Source organism: Drosophila sechellia, chromosome 3R, assembly GCF_004382195.2.
Source record: "Drosophila sechellia strain sech25 chromosome 3R, ASM438219v1, whole genome shotgun sequence".
In the NCBI taxonomy this organism is placed as follows: domain Eukaryota; kingdom Metazoa; phylum Arthropoda; class Insecta; order Diptera; family Drosophilidae; genus Drosophila; species Drosophila sechellia.
The window spans coordinates 22,272,501-22,294,110 of NC_045952.1; the positions used below are offsets into that span (position 1 = coordinate 22,272,501).

General features: G+C 41.6%; 5 protein-coding genes and 1 long non-coding RNA gene across 9 annotated transcripts; 2 read left to right on the forward strand and 4 right to left on the reverse strand.

Moving 5' to 3' along the window:
• Positions 1 to 24: 24 nt before the first annotated feature.
• Positions 25 to 1,803, forward strand: LOC6607612 (alpha-tocopherol transfer protein-like). Its single transcript, XM_002032344.2, has 3 exons — positions 25 to 336; positions 594 to 966; positions 1,025 to 1,803. The coding sequence occupies exons 1-3, from the start codon at positions 35 to 37 to the stop codon at positions 1,283 to 1,285; spliced, it is 936 nt and encodes a 311-aa protein (XP_002032380.1). The 5' UTR covers positions 25 to 34; the 3' UTR covers positions 1,286 to 1,803.
• LOC6607613 (myogenic-determination protein) lies at positions 1,300 to 6,771 on the reverse strand. Of its 2 annotated transcripts, none has more exons than XM_032721704.1 (5): positions 5,882 to 6,771; positions 4,956 to 5,078; positions 4,805 to 4,879; positions 1,694 to 1,760; positions 1,300 to 1,628 (listed from the first exon to the last, which is right to left on the reverse strand). In XM_032721704.1, exons 1-5 carry the CDS (start codon positions 6,407 to 6,409, stop codon positions 1,435 to 1,437), a joined length of 987 nt encoding a protein of 328 aa, XP_032577595.1. In that variant the 5' UTR covers positions 6,410 to 6,771; the 3' UTR covers positions 1,300 to 1,434. The 2 variants fall into 2 exon arrangements, with proteins under 2 accessions (XP_032577595.1, XP_002032381.1); XM_002032345.2 differs by having other exon boundaries at positions 1,682 to 1,760; positions 5,882 to 6,770.
• Positions 6,772 to 7,678: 907 nt separating this feature from the next.
• LOC6607614 (spaetzle-processing enzyme) lies at positions 7,679 to 9,909 on the reverse strand. Its single transcript, XM_002032346.2, is given in 7 exon segments — positions 7,679 to 8,230; positions 8,295 to 8,700; positions 8,765 to 8,911; positions 8,971 to 9,138; positions 9,198 to 9,230; positions 9,233 to 9,361; positions 9,516 to 9,909. Coding segments are annotated over 7 exon segments (1,347 nt in total). The 5' UTR covers positions 9,580 to 9,909; the 3' UTR covers positions 7,679 to 7,830.
• Positions 9,910 to 11,444: 1,535 nt separating this feature from the next.
• Positions 11,445 to 13,078, reverse strand: LOC116801451. Of its 2 annotated transcripts, XR_004362026.1 has the most exons (3): positions 12,883 to 13,078; positions 12,613 to 12,761; positions 11,445 to 12,425 (listed from the first exon to the last, which is right to left on the reverse strand). It is a non-coding gene; the product is annotated as an uncharacterized LOC116801451 (long non-coding RNA). The 2 variants fall into 2 exon arrangements; XR_004362025.1 differs by having other exon boundaries at positions 12,613 to 13,078.
• On the forward strand, positions 11,456 to 19,937 carry LOC6607615 (glutathione-specific gamma-glutamylcyclotransferase 1). 2 transcript variants are annotated; one of them, XM_002032347.2, is made up of 5 exons: positions 11,456 to 11,741; positions 16,302 to 16,793; positions 18,386 to 18,421; positions 19,103 to 19,181; positions 19,248 to 19,937. In XM_002032347.2, exons 2-5 carry the CDS (start codon positions 16,491 to 16,493, stop codon positions 19,682 to 19,684), a joined length of 855 nt encoding a protein of 284 aa, XP_002032383.1. In that variant the 5' UTR covers positions 11,456 to 11,741; positions 16,302 to 16,490; the 3' UTR covers positions 19,685 to 19,937. The 2 variants fall into 2 exon arrangements, with proteins under 2 accessions (XP_002032383.1, XP_032577007.1); XM_032721116.1 differs by lacking the exon at positions 11,456 to 11,741 and adding an exon at positions 16,011 to 16,161.
• On the reverse strand, positions 19,938 to 21,438 carry LOC6607616 (26S proteasome non-ATPase regulatory subunit 13). Its single transcript, XM_002032348.2, has 4 exons — positions 21,232 to 21,438; positions 21,063 to 21,176; positions 20,479 to 21,009; positions 19,938 to 20,417 (listed from the first exon to the last, which is right to left on the reverse strand). Exons 1-4 carry the CDS (start codon positions 21,339 to 21,341, stop codon positions 20,024 to 20,026), a joined length of 1,149 nt encoding a protein of 382 aa, XP_002032384.1. The 5' UTR covers positions 21,342 to 21,438; the 3' UTR covers positions 19,938 to 20,023.
• Between the last annotated feature and the right edge of the window lie 172 nt (positions 21,439 to 21,610).

A 21,610-nucleotide genomic window follows, 5' to 3' on the forward strand; every position in this document is an offset into this window, starting at 1 on the left:
TTGGCATTCAGTTACCATTGAACCGAGCGCCGGAATGGCGAACACCCTGAGAACTCTCGACCCAAAGTTGGCGGCTCTGGCCAAGAGCGAGTGCAACGAGGAGCAGGCGCAGCGAGCGGAGATTATCGCCACCATTCAGACATGGATCACCAAGTCGCCGCACCTCAAGGCGCCCACGGATGAGCAGCTAATCCTGGCCTTTCTGCGGCGTTGCCGTTTCAGCCAGGAGGAGACCAAAAGGCGATTCGACAACTACTACTCCCTGCGCAGCGTGTTCCCGGAGGTTCTGGGATCCCGACAGGTGGACGATGCTCTGCTCACCCAGCTGCAACGAGGGTGGGTTCCCTGTTCCGTTTGCAATACCCTTTTCGCCTCAAGCTGCTAAATATTTCACAAACCATTTAAATACTGCCTTCTAATCAGTGGTGTCAATCGTAACAAACATTATCAATGATAATTTATTCACTATCTATGTGCATTGCTGGAAATTAGTTGCGTGTTATGAAATGTTAGCACTTCAAGGCATTACCACTAGAAAGTCTTATTCAAAGAAGGTAAAGATACTTTATTTCATTTCTATTTCGAATTAACAGAATCCATGTGATACCCATGCGACCTGTGAGTCCCGAGGGGCCAAGGGTTATCATCTCGCAGTTCCGAAACATCGATCCCAAGAAATCGAATCCCCGCGACGCCTTCAAACTGGTCTTCATTATGTTGGAACTACTGGCTATGGAGTGCGATAATGCCTCGATTTCCGGCTTGGTCTGGGTTGTGGATGCCAGAGATGTTACCATGGAGCAAATGATGCACTACGATCCCTTCCTGCTGAAGAAGGCTTTTGCGCTGGTGGACCAATGTATACCACTGCGATTTGTCGAGATTCATATGATCAATATGCGTAAGGAGGGGCAAACCATTTTCAATTTTGTAACGAAGTTTTTGCCCTCCAAACTGCCCTTCAAGGTGAAAATGTTTATGTTGCGTTAAGATTTGGTATTAACCTACCCAATTTTCTCCACAGTTCGTGGTCCACAAAAAGTCGGAGGATCTGTACCAGCACCTGCCCAGAGATGCGATGACCATAGAGTATGGGGGCACCAATGGCTATCATGCAGAGGCAGTGGATCATTGGCGCCAGAAGCTACTGGACAGCAAGGATTACCTGGCCAAGGATGCCCAGTATGGAACCAATGAGAAACTGCGCGTCGGATTGGCCAATGCCTGGGCCAATGGAGAACTGGACGTGATGAGCGGTTCCTTCCGCAAACTGGAAGTGGATTAAGTTAAAAGACTCTATTCGCTGTTTTGAATTACCATTTAATTAAGTGCTTATGCTATACATATAATTTAAGGCCTATTCGGGTCACTGGGTATCTCGTGTATCCTCTTAAAAATAGCTTTACAATTGCCTAAGGTGCTGATACTTAAGTGCTAAGTGCTGCATTTCCGTTTGAAGTTCACGTGCAGAGAAGTGGGTGCAGTTGCTCCGGCTGAGGGCGGCGACTGGGAATCTGGAGCGGAGGTCGTGGCCTTATTTTGTATGGGAATCGTGGTGCTCTTATTGATGCTCTGAACAATGAGGTTTAGACAGTCCAAACTGGAGCCATTGGCATTGCCTTCAAAGTCTATGCAAAATATATTTAATATAAATATTTCAAATACTTAATTACTTTTTTACCTGTAAACTGACCATATTTCTCCATGTGCTTGTTGTAAAAACTAAGTTTATCCTCTAGATAAGCGCCAGCATAGGAGCTCTGCAAAGGAAAACATAAATAAATAAATGAAAATGGAAAAATCTTTTTTTTTTAGTTGGCCTCAAGCGAAATTGGGGAAACAATAAATTACAGAAAAGTGTCGCCGGCGAAATGACAACGTCAAATTTGCTCCGGTCCTGTCAACTTGGCCAACGAGTGCCATACAGAATGCAGTCTAATGATGAGATTAAGCCAAAATTTATGCCAGTAAAGAGATTCCACAGGCCAATTAAAATGCATTGAACCACCGAACGCACCACCATTGTCATGCCCCAAACATTGTGGGGCATTGTGTGCAGAGCGCACTTTAGAGGCAATTAAATTAATTTTGCGCATACGCAGACGACAGACAAGGCATCCGGAGATTCGCTCGGGATTTCATTAGAAAAAGAAAAATTCGCTATAACGCCGATGCTAAGCAAATTATAATTGCCACTTCTGGGTGGGTTTCCTTGCTGCCCCACCAAATCCGCATCTGGTGCAACCAAAGTGCCGTCACTTCGTCTGCAAGGATCGACAAATACAGGGCATCCCGCATGGCATCCCGTTTGTATATGTATCTCCGTCTGTTTATATTTAGCGGACAACAAAGTACGGAGTGGCACAACAACAGAACAGCATTCAACCCGAGTGAAGTGAACTAAACTGAACGAGAGGCCAGATGAACTCACACTGCACTTTTATAAAGCGATTTATCATTTTTTCAAGCGTTTAGTGACAGCCTGCGCTCGATATGCCGCAGTCAGCAAGCGGATACACTGGGAGAAATTACACGAAAATAGCACATCTGGATTACCAGCAATATAGTGTATTTATATGACAAGATAATACCAAATATTGAATAATTTCTTTTGAAATAAATTCTCAATTTAACAAAATGTATTTTTAGACACGCCCGACTTCTTTCTGTGTACTTGTTTGCATGTCTTTATGGTATTTCGGTGTATTTTATTTTTTTTTTTTTTTGAGCATATATCATGCGTTGTATCTGAATGAAATGCCACTTATCACTTGGGCATTCCGATTCTTCGGTTGCGTAAAGATTTTAAGCCGCTTTTTGGCGCGTTCCCCTTAGAAGTTCTCCTCCTCCTCCGATCTGTGAGCGTGTAACGGATATGCGGCATTATGCGATTTGTTAGCCACAAGCTCCATGAATTTTTACCATGAAATATGCTCATAATATACTAAACCCACTTGGAAATATAGCTACTTCTCCTAATCCATTTGGGAAATATCGCCGAAATAAATGCAAGAACTGCTTGCTAGATATTTACATTTTTAATAACATTTAAATAATGTTGATGATGAATTTCAAAATAATTTTATCATGTTTCAAACATTAATTCTTTCTGGGAAACTGGAAAAAGTACTTTTTGAACGGAAAAAAATCACAGGAATTACTTCTTCTCAATAATTTGCAATATCATTATTAACTGCTTGCCATTCGTAGAAAATATTTGACTATCTTATAGTGTAGCTGTAAAGCTATTCAAAGATAACAAACGTGTTCGGTAGCATATCTGTATCTGATAATAGTTTAAAAACTGAATGCCAGGGAATCCGATCAATCCTGACTCACTGTCATAGCAAACATTTATCAATGGCTGACTTGCACCCACGTTACCCACATCTTACCGTGAGTCATTTGCACCCAAAAGCTCTATCTTAAGATGATTATGGCCATGGCTTTCATTACGTAGAAATTTGACTGATATAGACGTACTGGCACTTCGCCGTTTATATCTCAAGTACTACTTCACTTTATTGGCGGCGATAAGGAAATTTATGGGCAAACTTAGCGTGCGCATTTCGTGTTGGAAACAGTTCAAAAGGAAATCTTCTACTTAAGTCGCCGAGGTTTATAAATACACGGGCTCCAAATGAATGGATATGGATGAGATGGATGGATTGCCAGGGTCTGAGTTGCATTTGAATGCCTGCACGTTTGGCGCTATGCCAGTTTTTAATCAAACTATGGCCGCACATTAATATCTGCCAATGGGGGGCGCAGTCAACATACAAATACGCTAAGTTTTATGGTAAATTAACAAATTTGTACATTAAAAATGTGAAAAACTTAAGCAAACTGCATGGAAATTACTTAGCGCAGGCCAACCCGAAAGGAAAGTTGAAAATGAAAAGAAAAGAGGGCGTTGAAGATGATGGCAAAAATGTTTGCATAATTGTTGACAATTTGTTGCCCTGTCATTCGGGAGTAGGTATATGTATGCATGTACAACCCGCTCCCGTTGCCCCACTTTTCGACGACTTGGCCATATCTTGCAACACCTTTCGAAGAAGAACACCCCGAGATCTTGTCATGTTTTTCCTGTGCAATTTGTCAACTGCCACATCGGTTTTGGTTCCACGTCGCAGGGAAGCTATTATGAAACCGAAAAAGCGATCGTCGCAATCCACCAAACATGAGGATGAAGATTCCGATGCCGATGCCGATTCCTATTCCGATTCCTGCTCCAACGAATTTGTTGTAATTAATTTACAACACGATTTCCATTCGGTCTTATAAAAAGAAAATTTATTTATTGCCTTTCACTAAATGCAGACAACGACGACCCTTTCCCTGTGAATTCTCGTAAATTCTCCCGGCTATTTGTCCTCTAAATTTTTTTTCCTCGTTCCTTTGATAAAAGTTAGCTCCCCTCACATCTGGCAAACTTTCCCGATCATAACTCATAATATTCCCGGTTTTCGGGTGAATGTGATTCGGAGAAGTGGAGATGCGCTGCCGGCGTAGCTTATTAAGTAGCACGTCAGCGAGCGCATAAATTCCGGTCAGCAGATACAACAGATATCGGATCGTATGGGACTGACTCTTTCGGGGAGCCATCCGTACATACGTACATATATTCTATTTTCATGTTCGCCATTGCGACGGACCAGACCCTGAGATTTTGATGAATGTGCGCGCCGCCAAAGAAAAATGTACGAAAGCGCTGCTCATGCATGAGAATTTTACGAGAAAATAATTGCGGAACGATATACTGGGCTTAATATTAATTGGCGTTCAGCGGACAAAAACTTACCAGATAATCGGACTGGCAGCTTTTGCCGCTCAAACTGGGCGCCAGGTTGTCGCCATCGCGTGTGGGACTGGATTCCTAAGATAGCGAAAAATCAGAAAATCAGATTAACCAATGGTATTCTATTCCTGGTGAGATGAGATCACTCATTTACCTGCAGCAGATCCTCCAGGCTCTCGATATACTCGATGGCATTGCGCAATATCTCGACCTTCGGCAGGCGCTGGTTGGGATTGGATGAAGTGCGTCGCTTGAGGATCTCGAAGGCCTCGTTAACCTAGAATGTAAACGGAATAACAATCAATTAATGGCCATCGTTGAAATCATGGAAATCCATTAGGCGTGCCATAAAAACACACAACACGCGGCGTGTTCCCCTTTAAGTGGGTCTTTAATATAACATATTTTAAATTAAATAGAGCATAAAATTTTCAACAATTAAACCGTTCGCCCGTCGTCTGTCTCTTTATGACAGCCACCCCCATAGCCATACCCTTTCTCCCCGGAGCTCCCACGATCTCCTCCTTTCACTAATGTCTCTATGTGGAGCTATAAATACGTGTGGTTCATCCAAAACTTTTACGACCGTCAAACTCATAAATGCCGCTGTTTAACTCTTGGTCTTGGCAAATGTTTATGTTTTACGCATGTTGGGTGGTTTCCCTTTCTGCGCGTTATGTCAATGGATCCTCCTCCCTGGTGGCGATGTGTTAATTTGTGGGGTGATAGCCAAGCTAATGACATTGCTACAAAGTTGCAATCCTTAAACGCGGGGGAATTGCCAACTGTGGCGTAAACTATTTTTAAGATCGACCGAAGATTAATAAGCTTGCTGATGGAAAAGGACTCATGAACAGAGTTCTTAGTGGTATACCTATATGGTATAAGGGTATATGGTATACTCAAATCGCCATGATAAGTTTGGAAATGAATTGAATGAATCAAAAATCTTCTTTATAAGTTTTGTTTTAATGAATGATTGAAAGATGAAAGTGATATATTTGTATCAGCAGTTATTGCACAATATGTTTTCCATATTTGATAAATCTAAAAATGTGAGTAATGGAATGGAAACCCTACCTTTCGCAGTCTCCGGCGTTCCCTCATGGTGGCCGCTTTCCGACGGTCCACGGTGACGCTCTTCTTTTTGCACGCCTTGCAGGCCCAGGTGAGGCATGGTCTGGAGGATTGGGCGGAGGAGCAGACGAGGGGCGCCAGGACGTGCTCCTCGGAGCTGAGACTGCTGTTCTCGTCATCGTAGTCGGTGGTGTAGATGGGCGACGGTGTCATATTCATGCCCAACGGCTTGTCCAGCTCCGCCGGATGATGATTCGCATGACTGTAGTTGCAGGACGCACCCGATCCGTTGGCTGAGCTGGATACCGCTCCACCATTTCCCGTACTCGCATCACCGACGGCATTGAAGCGGCTAAAGAAATTCTGCAGGGTCTGGTGTGGATTCTGGCCGGGATGGGTTATCTGACTCTGTTGGCTATAACCGCTGAATCCGTATCCAGGATGTGTCTGCTGACCATAGCCATTGTGGTATTCCTGCTTGATGGTGTGAGCCGCAGGCATTTCACTACTGCCACTATTGTACTTGGTCATTTTTCACTTCACTACGATTTTGTTATATTTTGCAAAACAATTTTGTTGGTTCAGCAAGTTGCTGAATTTAATTGCTTATACTAATTTCGATGGCACAGTTTAATTAGTCAGCTGATTATTATCATTTTTAACATTATTTAAGCTTCTTATTAGTTATACTTATTAACACGAGTTTGTTTGAGTAAAATGTGAGTTATGTGCTTCTATTTATTTTAATTTGTAATTGTTTCACTTTAGTTATTTTAAAATACAGCCTTATTTAGTTAGGTACACTTCAATGATGTTTTGGAAAAACCTCCGACATTTTCAAAAATATTTTTACGCCGATTTGTGGGCCGTACGCGAGCGTGTGTACCGACTTCCGTCGCAATCGCAACACATTTGGTGACAATATCCAAGAATCCAAGATATCGGCGGCCCCCAGATGTGCTCGCGATCCTCTCGGAGTGCGGATGCTGCTGCGTTTTGAGTGGCTGAGTGGCGGCTCTCGAGTGGTTCCTATTTTTAGAGGCGCCCCGCCATTAGACGACATTGGCGGTTCTCTAAGGCAGAAGGACGCTGCCGCAGGCCACGCCCCCCATTTTCATTTTCGTGAGTTTTTCAACGCGATTTTCTGCTCACTGTGAAGCGTGTTTGTGAAAGGCTTAGTTCAAATCAAATAAATTGAATTTTACCTGGCCAGCGATTAGTAAGGGGGGGCATAAATTAGCTCTCGGGGGGAGCTGAACAATTCGTTAATGTGACACATTTAGTGGAAAATCCGCCCCCGTCCACAGATCGCATCAATGGCAGCCACTTTTCCATTGAGTTATAGTTGCAACGGCCGAGAAAAACCGAGAAATTGAGCAAAAAATAAATAAAATAGGAGAGGCCGAAATAAAAATAGTCAAAGAATTGTGTTTATTTATCGCCGCTCAGGCACAATATATATCTTTGGAAATCACCTTTAAATCTTTCCCAGCGATATTGTAAATCTTTTGTCTTAGGACCGTGGTTTGCGCGAGCACTTTCCATCTTCATTTTCCGACTTTTCCCGCCCCGCTTTTTCCATTTTGTATTTTCTCCTCGCTTTTTTCCAACTTGCCGTACTTTGATGGATGCTTTGTTTTGATTCGGTCTGATGGTATTTTGGTGGCAAAGCCTATTTGTTGTGCCACACGATAATCCCAATGGTAAATTTAATCATTATCGCCTGTGTTTGTCAACTGGGCTATGAACGCAAAATGTTAGAAAATGGACTCAGAACGTTTAAAAAACCAAAATCATTGAGTAAATTCGATTTATTGTTTTGTTAATTAAATAAATTAAATAAAATACATATGTGCATATTTGAGTTTACTGGCTCCTTGTTTGAATTTTCCATAATATCGAACACCATACACTTGTCTACATTTTATAAACATTTATCTTTCGAGTTTCCGTCAAGGCTTCAAATTTGCGCTTATCCATGAGAAAAATGCTCCAGTCTTTGTGTAAACACCTGGTAAATTATCTCCACAATTCCCACTTCCATATGAAATGATACCGGCCAGAAATACGTGCATCTGGTATTGAATATTAAGGGTTATCATCAAGGGACCTCCGGAATCTCCCTTACAGGGGTCTTCTCCATTGCGGCCAACAGCACAGATTTGTGATTCATAGCGGAAGAACGGCATCATGTTTTGGCAGTTATACTTGTATTCAAAAACGGTGTTGCGCAACAGCACCTGACTAAATATTCCGTGGGTCGTGGCCCCCCAACCGGCGATTTCCAATCGGGATTTATGCAAGGGGATGGGATCTCTTGGCACACAAATCGGTCCAATTTCTCGGGTATATCTAAGGAAATAAGAACCTTGGTTCATAATGGTCAGAAAATGATGTCTTATATTGCAATACCCACCGAACTGGCGTTTGAAGACGCACCAAGGCGATATCGCTATCAAAGTCCGAGGTGTTGGAAAATTTTTCATGGACGTAGCGTTTGTTGATCAGGGAGCCACTACAGTTGTTGGTCAAGGTCGCCAGTCTGCGATTCTCGTACATAAGCATGGCCATCCAAGGATATACATTGGGCCTCGCCACTGTGCCATATGCCATTCGTTAGGAAGCCGGAGCTTGTCCACAGGACTTTGGTAGAACGTCACCTGGTTCCGGGCAGCAGATGTAGTGCCGCTTATCCGAAGCACCTGCTCTGGTATCGACGGCACACTGTCTGTTAACCAGTAAATGGGCCCCATCTTCCAACGTAGTATTATGGATACGAAGACACTTGTCCCGTCGGGTGCATTTTTCATCGGCTGGACAATCTTGAAGTTCAATAACTATTTCGATTAGTAAGCGGTTAAGTGAAAGAATTTTGTAGCTCCATACCCTGCCTTGGACAGCAGTAAGCATGATTGCCGCATTGCCTGCTCGCTAATATTTTTTTCCATTTTTGTGTTCCCCGAATACGCACCAAAGAAGGGCAGCTATCTTGACTTTTACATATCTCATCGAATTGGCAAGGATTATAAATCTCTGTAAGGGATAAGAATTAGTGATCGGTAGATCGGTTACTATCCGAAAAGCATTATTACCTTGCCTCTGACAGTATACGTAGAACCTTTTTCCTACAGATATCTGTCCGGAATTGATATAACATATTTTATTTATTATTGATTTCAAAATATCAGTCGTCCACGTCCGGCCTTGAAACTGGGCACACTCATTGAGCATGGTGCATTTTTCATTGGATCTTTCATAGGCTGGTAAAGTTCGAAATTAGAAACACAGACATAAGACTTCGATTTGGGCAGCCGTTTACCTTTTTTTCGGCAGCAGTATCTTTTATAACCTGCAATATTGCTGTTCTGGCCCAACCTATATCCTCCGATTGCAGAAAGTATTTCAAGGGATCGCATGATTGAAGGTGTGTACAGTACTCATTGACGTCACACTTTGAAAATTTATTGTAAAACTGTAACTGAACTGAAAAAAATATGATCCGTGAAATACGCGCACAGAATAAAAGAGATCGCTTTTTGTTGAGTTTCTTGAGTTTTTTGAGCTTTAATGAGCTCTAAAACTGATGATAATTGACTGAAAAACAAATTACTTCAACACTATTTTTAATTATTCGTACCATGCCCAAATGACAGCGACAGTAGAAACCCTTGTATGAGAAAGCAAACAGATACTTTGACCATCTTAATATGTGGACGTCTAAACTTTGACTGTTCTGAGGATGAAAGTTAGACCATCAGCTAAAATGTATAATATATATATATTCTGGGAAACATAAATTGAGTCAGCTGAGAAACTGGACTGGCGTGTTATTAAGAGAATTTTAAACACATAAATTTTCACTAGCTGTGTGTTTCGATCATGAAAGCAGCACTGATCTTGGGCACATGACCATATAAGGTAAAATATCTCTCCGAATAATGTATTGTTTTGGAAAGCAAAGTGATGGCGGGTACTTAATTTAAAAACTTTTCACTCATATATAATAACAATTATGCGTATGATCGAGAGCACTGCCGGCAGTCAACTAACTCGGATCTCTGGCGCTGTCAAAACAACTAAAGTATTCATTTGATGACTAATGATACAGAGCATGAGATTGTCACTATCTATGGATTGTTTCTACATTAATAATTGATCAATTTTTAGTGTTGTGTACCAGATATAAAAATACAGATATGGGGCATTAACATAGTTTTCAGAACACTGCACTTCTGTGCAGTTCTGTAAAGCAAGAAATGAGTACGTTCATGCAGAAGTCTAGTTCGTGAGCATTTGGTCAAAACTAAACCAAGGATCTATTTTCTTGTATTTGTTTGACGATTTGTTTACAATTTGTAAAATAATATTTAAGATACCACACATAGAGGGCGTGTTTCCAATCGTATAGAAAGCACAGTCAACAGATGGCGCTCTAAAATCTTTATTTGGATGGACGGCAACGTAATAATTATTTTCAAAAAATCTGGCGGTTGAATTTAAATTGTATTAATTAAGGCATTTTACCTACGAACCGTTATGATTATATGTATACATAAATAAAAAAATTAAGTTGTTGTAATGTTTTAATTCTTTTTTATAGTTGGCATATATTTATGTACGTTTGCAACTTAGTTTGTCTGATACAAGGGATATGCATGAAAACTCCGCATTAGTTGCACAGCTTTCAACTGACGCAATTTCAACGAAATTTAGTGCATGCGCTTATCAGTTGTATGTATGTATGTGCGTGTCTATTTTTACCAAGGTAACATCTGAACTGAAGGTTGTTATTTTGCCATCAGTCAGCAGCTTGGCAATCGAACATGCGGCACATCACTTTCCAATTAGAGCAATTAAGATCGAAGTTCTCCAATTGCACCTGTTGTTCAGTTTGTCTGTTGTCAGGTGGCAATTGAGGTTGTTGCTTTTGCATTTCGTGCTTTCCATTCATAAAATCGAGCTGCATGCGGCAACAGTGCGTATGAATTACGTCAGCGAATGGATGTTTGTGAGTTTGTGGAGAGTGGAGATGCGTAACTTCATATCTCTTCTCTGCGCGTTGAGAGCGCTTCTGTGTGAAAGGTGTAGAGACAGAGAGAAAAAGAGAGAGAGCGCCGGGCAGCATCAAGGAGCTTCAATATCAAAACTACACCGTCAAAAAATAATAAGTAAGTCTGTTTATTCTGATTATGCATTAAACCAAAAACCAAATCATGCGAGAAAGCAATTACGTTTAAATTACAATGGTATTCAAAAAATATATGCACATACTTATAACTTACATATGAATATGAGAAAATGACAACATTTTCTTCAGTATTATTTGTTGAACATCAATGTCCTTTGTGTTCTTCAAAACTTGTATTAAATACTTATTGTCTAGTTAATATGAAATGTATGTATGTATGCACCTTTGCCAGGACTGGTTTGTAATGAAATCTGTAATTATTTTACCGTTTATGCTCGTTCAGCGAAATTCGCTGAAGAGTTGAAGATAGGGTGGGGTGGCGGCGAACGGGGAGCTTGGAGCATTATTTGAGAGCGAAAAAACGGCGCAATTCTCGCATTTACATTGGATCCGTCGGTGGAGACGGTCGCACTGCTCCATCAGTCAGTGCGAAAGAGACACAGCGATAGTGTGAAAGCGAGAAGGCGCGTGTGTTATTGTTATTGTTTTCATTACAAGGCGTGAGACGAGTGCGAAATGCTAGTGTTTTCGTTGCTCCGCTGAATGGCGCAACGGAATGAAAAAAGCTGATAAAACCCGAAAACAAATCGAGGGTATTGCAAGAAATTGAACGGAAACTGATAAGCATAAAATTAATGAACCATTGCACCTGTGGAAGCGGTATTAAATGGACAGGTGGGTAATTGTGCATCAAATTGTTGCATTTGGAGAGATTGGATGTACGTGTGTACATACATACAAACATAGCTGCTAAGTAGGCTCATATGTGTGTCAGTGTGCCAAGTTGGGAGCTTTCAGTGTCAACACGTGCATATACTATCTCATTCGCGCCTATTCACCTTGCTGTTTACTTACAACACTTTGTTGCTGTAATTACTCTGCCTTATCGGTGTGTGTGTGTATATGTGTGTTGTTGTTTCCTGCGCTCCGTTATAATTCGCTCGCTCTCTCGCTCTCAGCCTGTTCTCTCTTACTCACACCCTCATCCTCCCTCTCATTTAATTCAAAACGTATTTCAATTTATTTTCGTCTTTGCTTACTCTCCTTGTATTTACATTAAATAGCTTAATTTATTGCCCAGTCACTGTGCATGCAATCCGTTGATGCAAGTGGTGAAAATGCATTTAGAAATCAGCGAAACAAGTGAAATTTCTACATAAATAAACATATGATTAAAGAAATTCCAATTTTAAACTTGCTATGATATGAAAGTAATACATTTGAAACACATAACGATTATCTGCAAAAAAATTAGCTATTTCATTATACACTATACCTAGTAAGTCTCTCAGTATTTGGTACGTGCCTTGTACACCGGAAATTTGAAATATTTTCCATATTTAGATTGCAATATTCATTCTGAAATTATTTAACTTTAATAGCATGTCTTTTTGGTTTTAGGCTTTGCTATACATATTGTGAGACGTGTGAATTCATTTAAATAAATGCGTTTTTAAAAATAAACAAAAAAACAAAAGTAAATAAATGCAAAAAAGTGTCTAAAGTATAGCAAATATTGATTATAACTGAACGTATTTACACTCACTCATTTACTTCTTCATCTTAGAGCCAAACATCATTAAAGTTAAATATAAGCTGGGTGCTTAAAAATAGTCTGTAGTTTTGAATAAACAAGAAAAATCTGCGAATAAGAGAGCAACACGTGTATGCCCATTTAGCCAACAGGATGGGATACTAGAATGCGCAAAAGAAGGTATTAGGAGGTCGGTTTTACTCGATTCTTCATATAGCGAAAAAATTAGGCCAGATGTGTTAATTGATATACCAAAATTCCTCGCCAGGAAAAGTTGTTTACCTTTCAGGACTTTTGTTCAACCGGACTGTCTGGCGAACTCTTTAATCTGCCGGTTGGCTGTAGTTCACACGTCTAATCTTCTCTATCGAGGGGGTACCATACCGTACAGCCCCTTATCAGAGGCCTTTCGTCGCGAAGACCAAGTCGGAATGAACTCTTATCATTTTAGCAAAAGTATATGGCGATAGCAAACGCCAACGCGCGATTGTAAATTACACACTCGAGTTTTTTCAGTCTGCTTGGTTGGTTATTTATCAATAAAAAGTAGTCTAGGCCCTCGTCAAATAAATTTGATAATTTTCAGAGGGGTAAAAAGCAACAGATGTGGAATTATTAGCCACGTTAGCGCACAATAAAATAAAATATTTTTTTAATTGTTTAATTAGAAGTGCTAAGCCAAGTAGCCGGGTTTATTATTTTGTTCTCAAGTGCCTGTATGAATTCTATCAGGCAGGAAAATAAATTAGTACTCAGGCGGCTTGTGTGTTTAATTGATTTTAAAAGAGTACTAGATAATAATACGTAAGTAGTGTATGTAATTAATAAAATGACTAAGGATTTTTTATGAGTGTTTTTTTTTTTAGAGGATTGAAAGCAATATGGAATCCAATAAATATATAAGTTTAAGGCTTAATGAAACAAACGATGTAGACATGATAGCATATTTAGAGGGCGTGTTATTAAGTAACATGCTGCATTTTTTGAATTAGGTCCGACTATTAAAAACCTTAGATCACCTAATTCAGTTCATTTAACACCCTGTCAATCTCAATTGTGATTATTCGCCGGGTGATGGAAGCTAAATGAGCGAATCGCATATGAGATAAGCCAGACAGAAATTTAGTCAGCTGCACGTAAATCCCCATCCAAAAGTGCTAAGCCCTGATGCAAAAAACGCCGGTTTGCCCATCTGGATGGAGTGTTTATGTGTGTGTGTGTATGTGGGTTCGTGTGCTTTGTTGATTTCGACGAATTTCATTCTGTCGCCACCAAGATACACTTTTATGCCCCCCTAAAAAACGTACACTCGTATGTGATGTACATTTATATATACATGTGCTTGTGATATCAATGGGCTTAAGGCGTTCTATGTACATACATAGCTAACGGAGCCCAGAATTTGTGTGTGCTCTGCGCCTGTTACCCAAAGCAAAAACAAAACAAAAAAAAAACTGTAACTTGCCCTCTTTCTGGGGACCTGCAGACCAACTACTACCTCACTCTCATACACGAGCGATAGGAACTATAGATTGCTGTATAAACAATTTGTTGAGAAAAATTTGCTAACCTTGAACCGTTGGCAAAAAACTTTCACAATGAAAAAAGTTCAGTATCAAGGACCCAGAAATGTGTAGCGAGTCGATTTCGGAGCGTTTTTCATTTGGCAAACGAGCAGTGGCCAACGCTTCGTATACGTAACCAAGTTGTGTGGTGCAAAGAAAAATCTCATGTGAACGTGCATGTGTGTGTGTGTGTGCTTGTGCTTTTGAGGATGTGAAATGTCGTAAGCATCTACATACATACATATGTATATGTAAGTGTATGCGTGGGGATGTGCGTTTAAGGTTTTTGAACTTGTTCTCGGTAATTTTCCACCATTCAATTTATTTATGCTAAAATATATCAAAACCCGAAGAAGAAGATGAAATGATTAAATTTACACCAGCAAATATAAAAATCCAACAAAAAAGACTGGCTAACAACTACTTAAAAATTCCTTCGGAATTTCGGAAAGGCGGCAATCAAAACAAAGTGTGCGACATGTTTAAGTTTATTCATATATGTACCCAATACATATGCATGAAATAAAATACACGCGAAATAAAATAGCTAAAAATACAAACAAATATGCGCACGAGAGTACAAATATACATACATACATAAATTGTTACGCTGGTATATCGAGCATGCCTTGTTAATGGGAGCCATCACGATACGATGGTATGGCAGCCAGGGCCCTACACAGATAAAAATTCCAGAGTCCACATCTGCAAAAATATTAGAAATTCAGAAAATATTTAATCGAAGGTAACAAAATTATTTGAAGCGCGATCGATTGTTTTCAATTTATTCATTTGTTTTCCATTGTGTACACTGATGCAAGCATAAAAATCAAGTATACGTACCGTGGGCCATTTGAAAATATTTCTACATATGTATTTGGTCATGGGCAACAGCGTAGTTAGCAAAGCGAGAAGATTGGTCACACATATTTAATAAAAGGCTACCCCGCTTTCCTCTCCCCTCTTTGAACTTGCGAAAGTAAAACTTAAATGGATATTATATTCAACATGAAGAACTATAGATGCTCTTCTGAGAATACAGATACGTTAAGAGGGGGGATTGAACTCAAAAAGAAAATAGTGCTAAGCAGTTAGCACTTTATCTTGGACGCGACCATTCTTCAATCCATTTTAAAAGATTAAGTCGCTTTGTGCATGGCTTTGTATATAAATAAAAATAACAACAGATAGAAATACTTTGCGATAATATCGTAAAGTGCACTTGGATCTAGCCTTTTTTACGGCCTTTTTTTCTGTCTCAATGGCTTTGTTAATAAATATTAAGGCGACTAAGATCTTTATGGCCCATGATTGGCAATTTTCAAAATCATTTCTTAATTTGCGGCATTTATATATTTATAATTATTAAATGCTCGAATTTATTGCTGATCCTTCAGCTCAAGGGGTTTTCCTCGTCACGCAGCTCATTTCCAGCTTGGTCATTATACGATCGGTTATTACTTACCGTTTATAAGGTATATAAATATTTGACTTTATTTAATTGTTGCATTATTTATGGACGTGTTTGGCCAGCAAGTCACCTTTACCTTAATACAAGGCCCCAAGATTTAGCCATAATTCTCGGTTGATAGTGAAACTAGACTGAACAAAAAAGAGAGTAAGAGCGTCGCGGCGAGAGGCGATTTAAATACTTGTTCGCCACATTCAAACCTATAGATAAGTCTTGGAAGTCGTCAGACAGAGCGTCATAAATATTTATTTTACATTTTTATTTTTTTTTTCTTTATTTTTTTTTTTACTTGCCGCCTCTCTGTGTCGGTCTTCCTCTTCGCGAACGTCGGCGCGCGTTGGAAATATTTTCGGTTTTCGCGCTGGGCGGTTTAGTTCCCGTTCGCTCGGGGAACTATTTGGTCGTATACGGCGCAAAAACACTACCCAGCTAAAATAAGTGTAGATCAACCGGGAATACAGAAAATACAGAAAATTTGCAAACACCACAACACAACACTGGGCATTCGTAGAAAACCACCTACAAGTAAGCCGGGGTTCAAGTTTCAGCTTGACCTAAAAAATTATTCCCTGGGTTTCGCACCCATCGTAGATAGTTAATTATAGATAGTTAAGCTAAATTTCGAGTTTTATGTAACATCATCACTCTGCCCTGGCCATCCACAGAATCTCAATTGCACTTGGAGCCAACGGTCGGCGAGCAATGTTAGCCTAGAAGCCGGAGGCTACAGCCACCAGAATGTCCAGCTAGCATCCTCAGGAGCCCCGATCTCAGCCAGGCGCCGCAGACATAACACATCGAAAGCCCAGAAAAGTGAAGGACTCGAATTCGGAGCACATTTCTGATTACCAAACATGGCTCACTTCAGTGGTCATCGCCAGCCGGCGGCAGTGCCGTCCCATTTCAAGGATCTCTTTACCAATGGCCAGTTGGGTGCGGCGGAGGAGAGCAACAACAATGACCAGAACGAGCAGGAGAATCGTCCCAGTAACAATAACAATGCTGGACCTTCGGAGCCCGCCTGCTGGGTATTCGGTTACGGATCCTTGTGCTGGCATCCTGGCTTCAACTACACCAAGTGTATTACGGGATATATCCGAGGATATGTTCGCCGCTTCTGGCAGGGCAACGTCACACATCGTGGCTGTGAAGAGAAGGTAGGTGGGATAAACCAGATCGTGGATTTAGACACTTCTGGTCCGCATCTGTTGACGTTTTTCTCGTGTGTTTACCCAACCACTAGTGGTGGTGATCTGGTAATTATTTTATTACCTCCGCTGTTTGTTTTGAACAGTTGCCAGTTTGAGCAAAAAGTGATCAGGCACGCGTTATCTATTCGTCGCGCGTTATCAGTCGTGTTTGGCTAATGGCGAACAACAAGTGAAATTAGCATTTACCAGCGTCTAGAGCGACTGCCAATTAAGATACAGATTGTGTTTCAATTAACATAAGTGATTTGCTTGCTAATCGAGGCAGGACAGGCCCCTTTCGACTTTTTTTTTTTTTAAGTAACTAATTCTATTTATTAAGATTTCAAAAGGAATCGTTCAGTAATTCCTCTGAACTTAACCTAATGTGTGATAAAGATAAATGAGACCAAGTGGTATCTTAATTATAAAGTACAAAAGAAAATGTAATATGTTATGTTATCCTCCGGGTAAGGAGATCGCTGGGGTGTACCCTCTTCAGTCTTCGGAGAGAGATGGGATCAGCTAGGATAGTTGCTAGTCGGTTCGGGTGGGCCATAAGCCTGTCGGCATAACGGCTGCTGTGGAAATTAATCTGATCCCCAAGAAGGGTAACTTTCAGATCTCTTTCGATGACTATGTTCGTCACGTACCAGGGGAGCCCAGATGCGTGACGTGCAGCTCTTGACTGGACCACACGGAGCCTATTAAGCTGGGATTTGGCGGCAGTTCCCCACACCTGGATGGCATAACTCCACGTTGGAGCGAGAATGGCTTTGATTAAAAGAGCCTTAGAGCTCATTTGAAGTTTGCTGGAGTGGAAGAGCCAGTCGAGCTTTTTTAGCTTCGCCAGTGACTTTGATTTGACCGACGTGATGTGGGCCCCCCAGGTCAGTCTCCGATCTAGATGAACTCCTAGGTAGCAGTGCGATCTAGCATTGGTGATAGGGCTTCCATTGAAGGTCAGATCTGTGCAGGTTCCGGGTCGCAGGGAAAAAGTTACACAGGCTGACTTTGAAGAGTTAATGGCCACATTCCATTTGGCAGTCCATTTTTCGATTGCGTGCAGCCAATCCTGGACCGCGTTGGAGGCAGTTTGCAGTGAAGGATGAGACGCCCCTTTCGACTAGATATCAATTCGTTTCGGAGTATGAACCAGTTTGGGATACAAATGGGAATATTTTCGTATATTTTGAAATAATAGTATTTATCATTTTTGATGCTCAATTGAGGTCATGTAATATTTGCAAGCTTTTAATCTAAGCATTTCCAAGTAAAAGGGAAGAACGAAGGCAAAATGTAATATGAAAATAAATAGTAATAAATTTAAATTGAAATCCCTTACGCGGCTATTTTCCCTACGATCGCGACAAATGTCAACAATTTCGAAGGTCCATATATGTATGTTATATGCATGTGCAGTGTCGTAAATAATGCACATATACAGAAGGTAAACAAATAGCCCCCAAGTCTTTGTGCAGGCGATGAATACACAAGCTCCACAAAGGAAAGTGTATAAAATACAGCCCAGTGCTAATGTGTACTTTTATTCTTTGTTACAGCCTGGACGTGTTGCAACGCTCGTTGAGGACAAAGAGGTGAGTAAAGTATAAAGATCATGGATCATGATTCCAAAGGGGGGGTTATATGTACATATATGATATGATATACATATGTAGTAATAAAAAAGGGATTGCGCCGCCCGAGTTTCCCAATGTAAGCCCCATTCTGTGTAGGCGGTTTCTCAGCCGAGAAAGTGTGGAACACCAACCCGGCGAGTCCTACCAACTCGTCCATATCTAAGATTTACTCTGGCAGATTTCCGCAGACAACCTGGCGCGTAAGGATTCGGATAAAATCCTCTTCATCCATACGCCAGGCGAAATTCCGCAGAATATAGGCGAATGCACCACCACCACAGGATGATGGATGCACTTTTTACACCTAGATACTTTCTATCCTAGGCCCGGGGACTTTCGCCCAGGGCATTATCAGTGGAGTTACCAGGAACTCGTTTTGTGGCCCCGAGAGACAAGCATGGAAGACTCAAACCGGCATGACATATATTGCTATCAGCGCTATTTATACGCGCCATTAGCGGAAAAACGAGTTGGGAATTATAAGCATAACCAATCGCGATATGAATAGCACACTCGCCGATCCGAAAGATACGAGTTCAAAACCCGCGCTGGGCGAACGCTTTAAATATTTTTAGATCTATGTGAACCACATGTTCTTGTGTATTTTATTAAATATACATTTCCCATTTTTGATTGCAGGGAATCACTTGGGGCTGTGCCTACAGAATAACAGGCAGCACGGCACTGGATTATCTCAAGCAGCGCGAGTGCACACTGGGTAAGTAAATCGAACTGGAGAGTAGTAGGGACCAACATTTGACCTATCCCACGATGACTCCAACAGGTGGCTATGCAACAATCGATACCAAGTTCTTCCCGCGCGTCGCCTCACAGGACACGCCCTTTAGCGGCGAGGCGGTCGAGGTACTGGTCTATGTGGCCACGCCAGAGAATATCCATTGGTTGGGCGATGACCCGGTGGAGGAGATTGCCCAGCAGATCGTATCCTGCCGCGGTCCCAGCGGACACAATGCCGAGTACCTGCTGCGCCTGGCCCTGTTCATGCACGAGGAGATTCCCGGCGTAAGGGACGATCATCTGTTCGAGCTGGAGCGATTGGTTTTAGAGGAACTGTACCGCCGCCAAATACCTCTGTCGTCTGTGATGGGCCGCAATCCAGATAGGATACGCCGCGACTCGCACGAGGACATTCGCCGCCCGCCATCGTTCGAGTTCACATCCCGTGTCCCCGATACCAAGCTGCGTTGCCTGAACATTTGATTGCTGCTGTGCTGGCGGCCGAGTGGTATGCAGGTCGCGTTTTTTGCTAAAGCAAATTCCAAATTATTGATTGACATTTTAGCATGTTAGGTTACGAGTCTATTGCCAAATTCGACGTATTTCTTTAAATTGTAAATAATCCTAGGCCTAATTATAAGCAGTGATCTGATTTAGCCAATAAGCTAGAATTAAGCACAAAGAACTTTTTACGCGCAACTGTCAGGGAGTTAAATTACATATGAAAAGAAGTGAATACAGTATTTGTGTTTTTAATTAAATACAAAAGCATTCGCGCAAAATGGGAATATGTGGGATCGTCTAGATCAGGCGAAACTAAAACTAATTGGTGAGGATTTCGGCGGCACGATTCTCCATCAGTTTCTCCATGTTCGTGATGGCGCCCATCCATGTGTCCAGAGTGCTGGCCATGCCGACAATCTGGCTGCGGTTGAGAACGCGCGGTTGCACCCACGACATGTTCACCACTCCAGCCACTTGGTCAATCTCGCCGCGGACGAGATCCAAAGCCAGAGCCTTCATGATCAGCAGCTCCACTTCCTTGGCGGGCAGTTTGGTCTCTTGCGCGATGTCGGTGAAGGATATGGCTCGCTCAATGGCTGAGCGCTTAAAGGTCATCTCCATGAGGCAAAGGAGGGAGATCTTCTGGCGCAACTTGACCTCCTGGGCAGCCAAATCGGGAATCTTGGACCAGATTTTCTTCATATCATTGAACCTGTCAAGGAGTAATAGGTAGTGTTAGTTACTGCAGATAACATATTGCTATTACTACACACTTGTTAATATCGCCCGTGTTGAAGGCTTTAAGAAGCTCCATGAGCCACTCATTTTCCGTGCCTTTAAGCGACTCCAGAATGGGATGAGCCAGCAATTCACCTATGTTGTAGACACCATCGCCCAGGAGCGCAGCCAGACCCAAGAAGAATGCCTGCTGGGCCCACTGATCACGGGGGTACTCATCCATGGAGCAGCCCAGAAACTGTAGGCCACATCGGTAGTAGTCGCTATGCTTGCCCACACGCCGATAATACTGGGATGCCAGCATGTAGTATTTGCCGTGAACGGGCGTCACATTACCCGCTTCCTCCAGGACATCACGTAGTTCCTCAATGATCTTCTTGGTGGCATTCAGATCGTTCAGGTTGCTGAGGTACAGATTACCCTGCATCACCTGCAGATACCAAACGGCCTCGTCGCAGATCTTCACCTTGTCCTTCATCTTCTCCAAGAACTCGATGGCCTCCTTCTTGTCACTGATGTTGTCCACCACCACCTCGAGAATCTGGATGAGGCCATAGGGGTTTATTCTGTAAATATAATACATGAGATACTGCCGAGTCATCTGCAGAAGCCGACTCACTTGGTCTCGAAAGTGGACAGGAAGTTCTGGTAGAGCTGCAGCAGCGCCGTTTCGTCCTGCAAGGATTCGTGACGCACAAAGGTCACCAGTTTGATGGTCAGCTCATTCCAGAGTCTGTAATATAATTGTATAACAAGAGGAAAATTGAAATTTTAGGCAGAGAACTAACTTTTCATTGTAGAGCTCCTCGATGAGCGTCCATTCGGCAGCAAGTTCTTTGTTGGTGGTCTTCTTCTGGGTCGCCAGATAAGCGGTGACATTCGGCTGAGGATTGGACATCGCAACTGCGCTTTGTGTTGAATTAATTCCAAATGTAATGTTTAATGTATTGCCAAACTACAAAAATTGCAAATCACAATCGCCGACGCAGCTGTCACATTGACAGTTCGCTTGTGTGGCCGCTTGTTGTTTAGCTTATTTTGGTATTTTGTATTTTTGGGCGACTTTCTTATGAAAAATGTATTAATGAATTAAAAAAGCCTATCGTACTTAATAACAAATAGGTGTAATTTTTATTTTATGTTTTAATATCACTTTGAAAACATTTT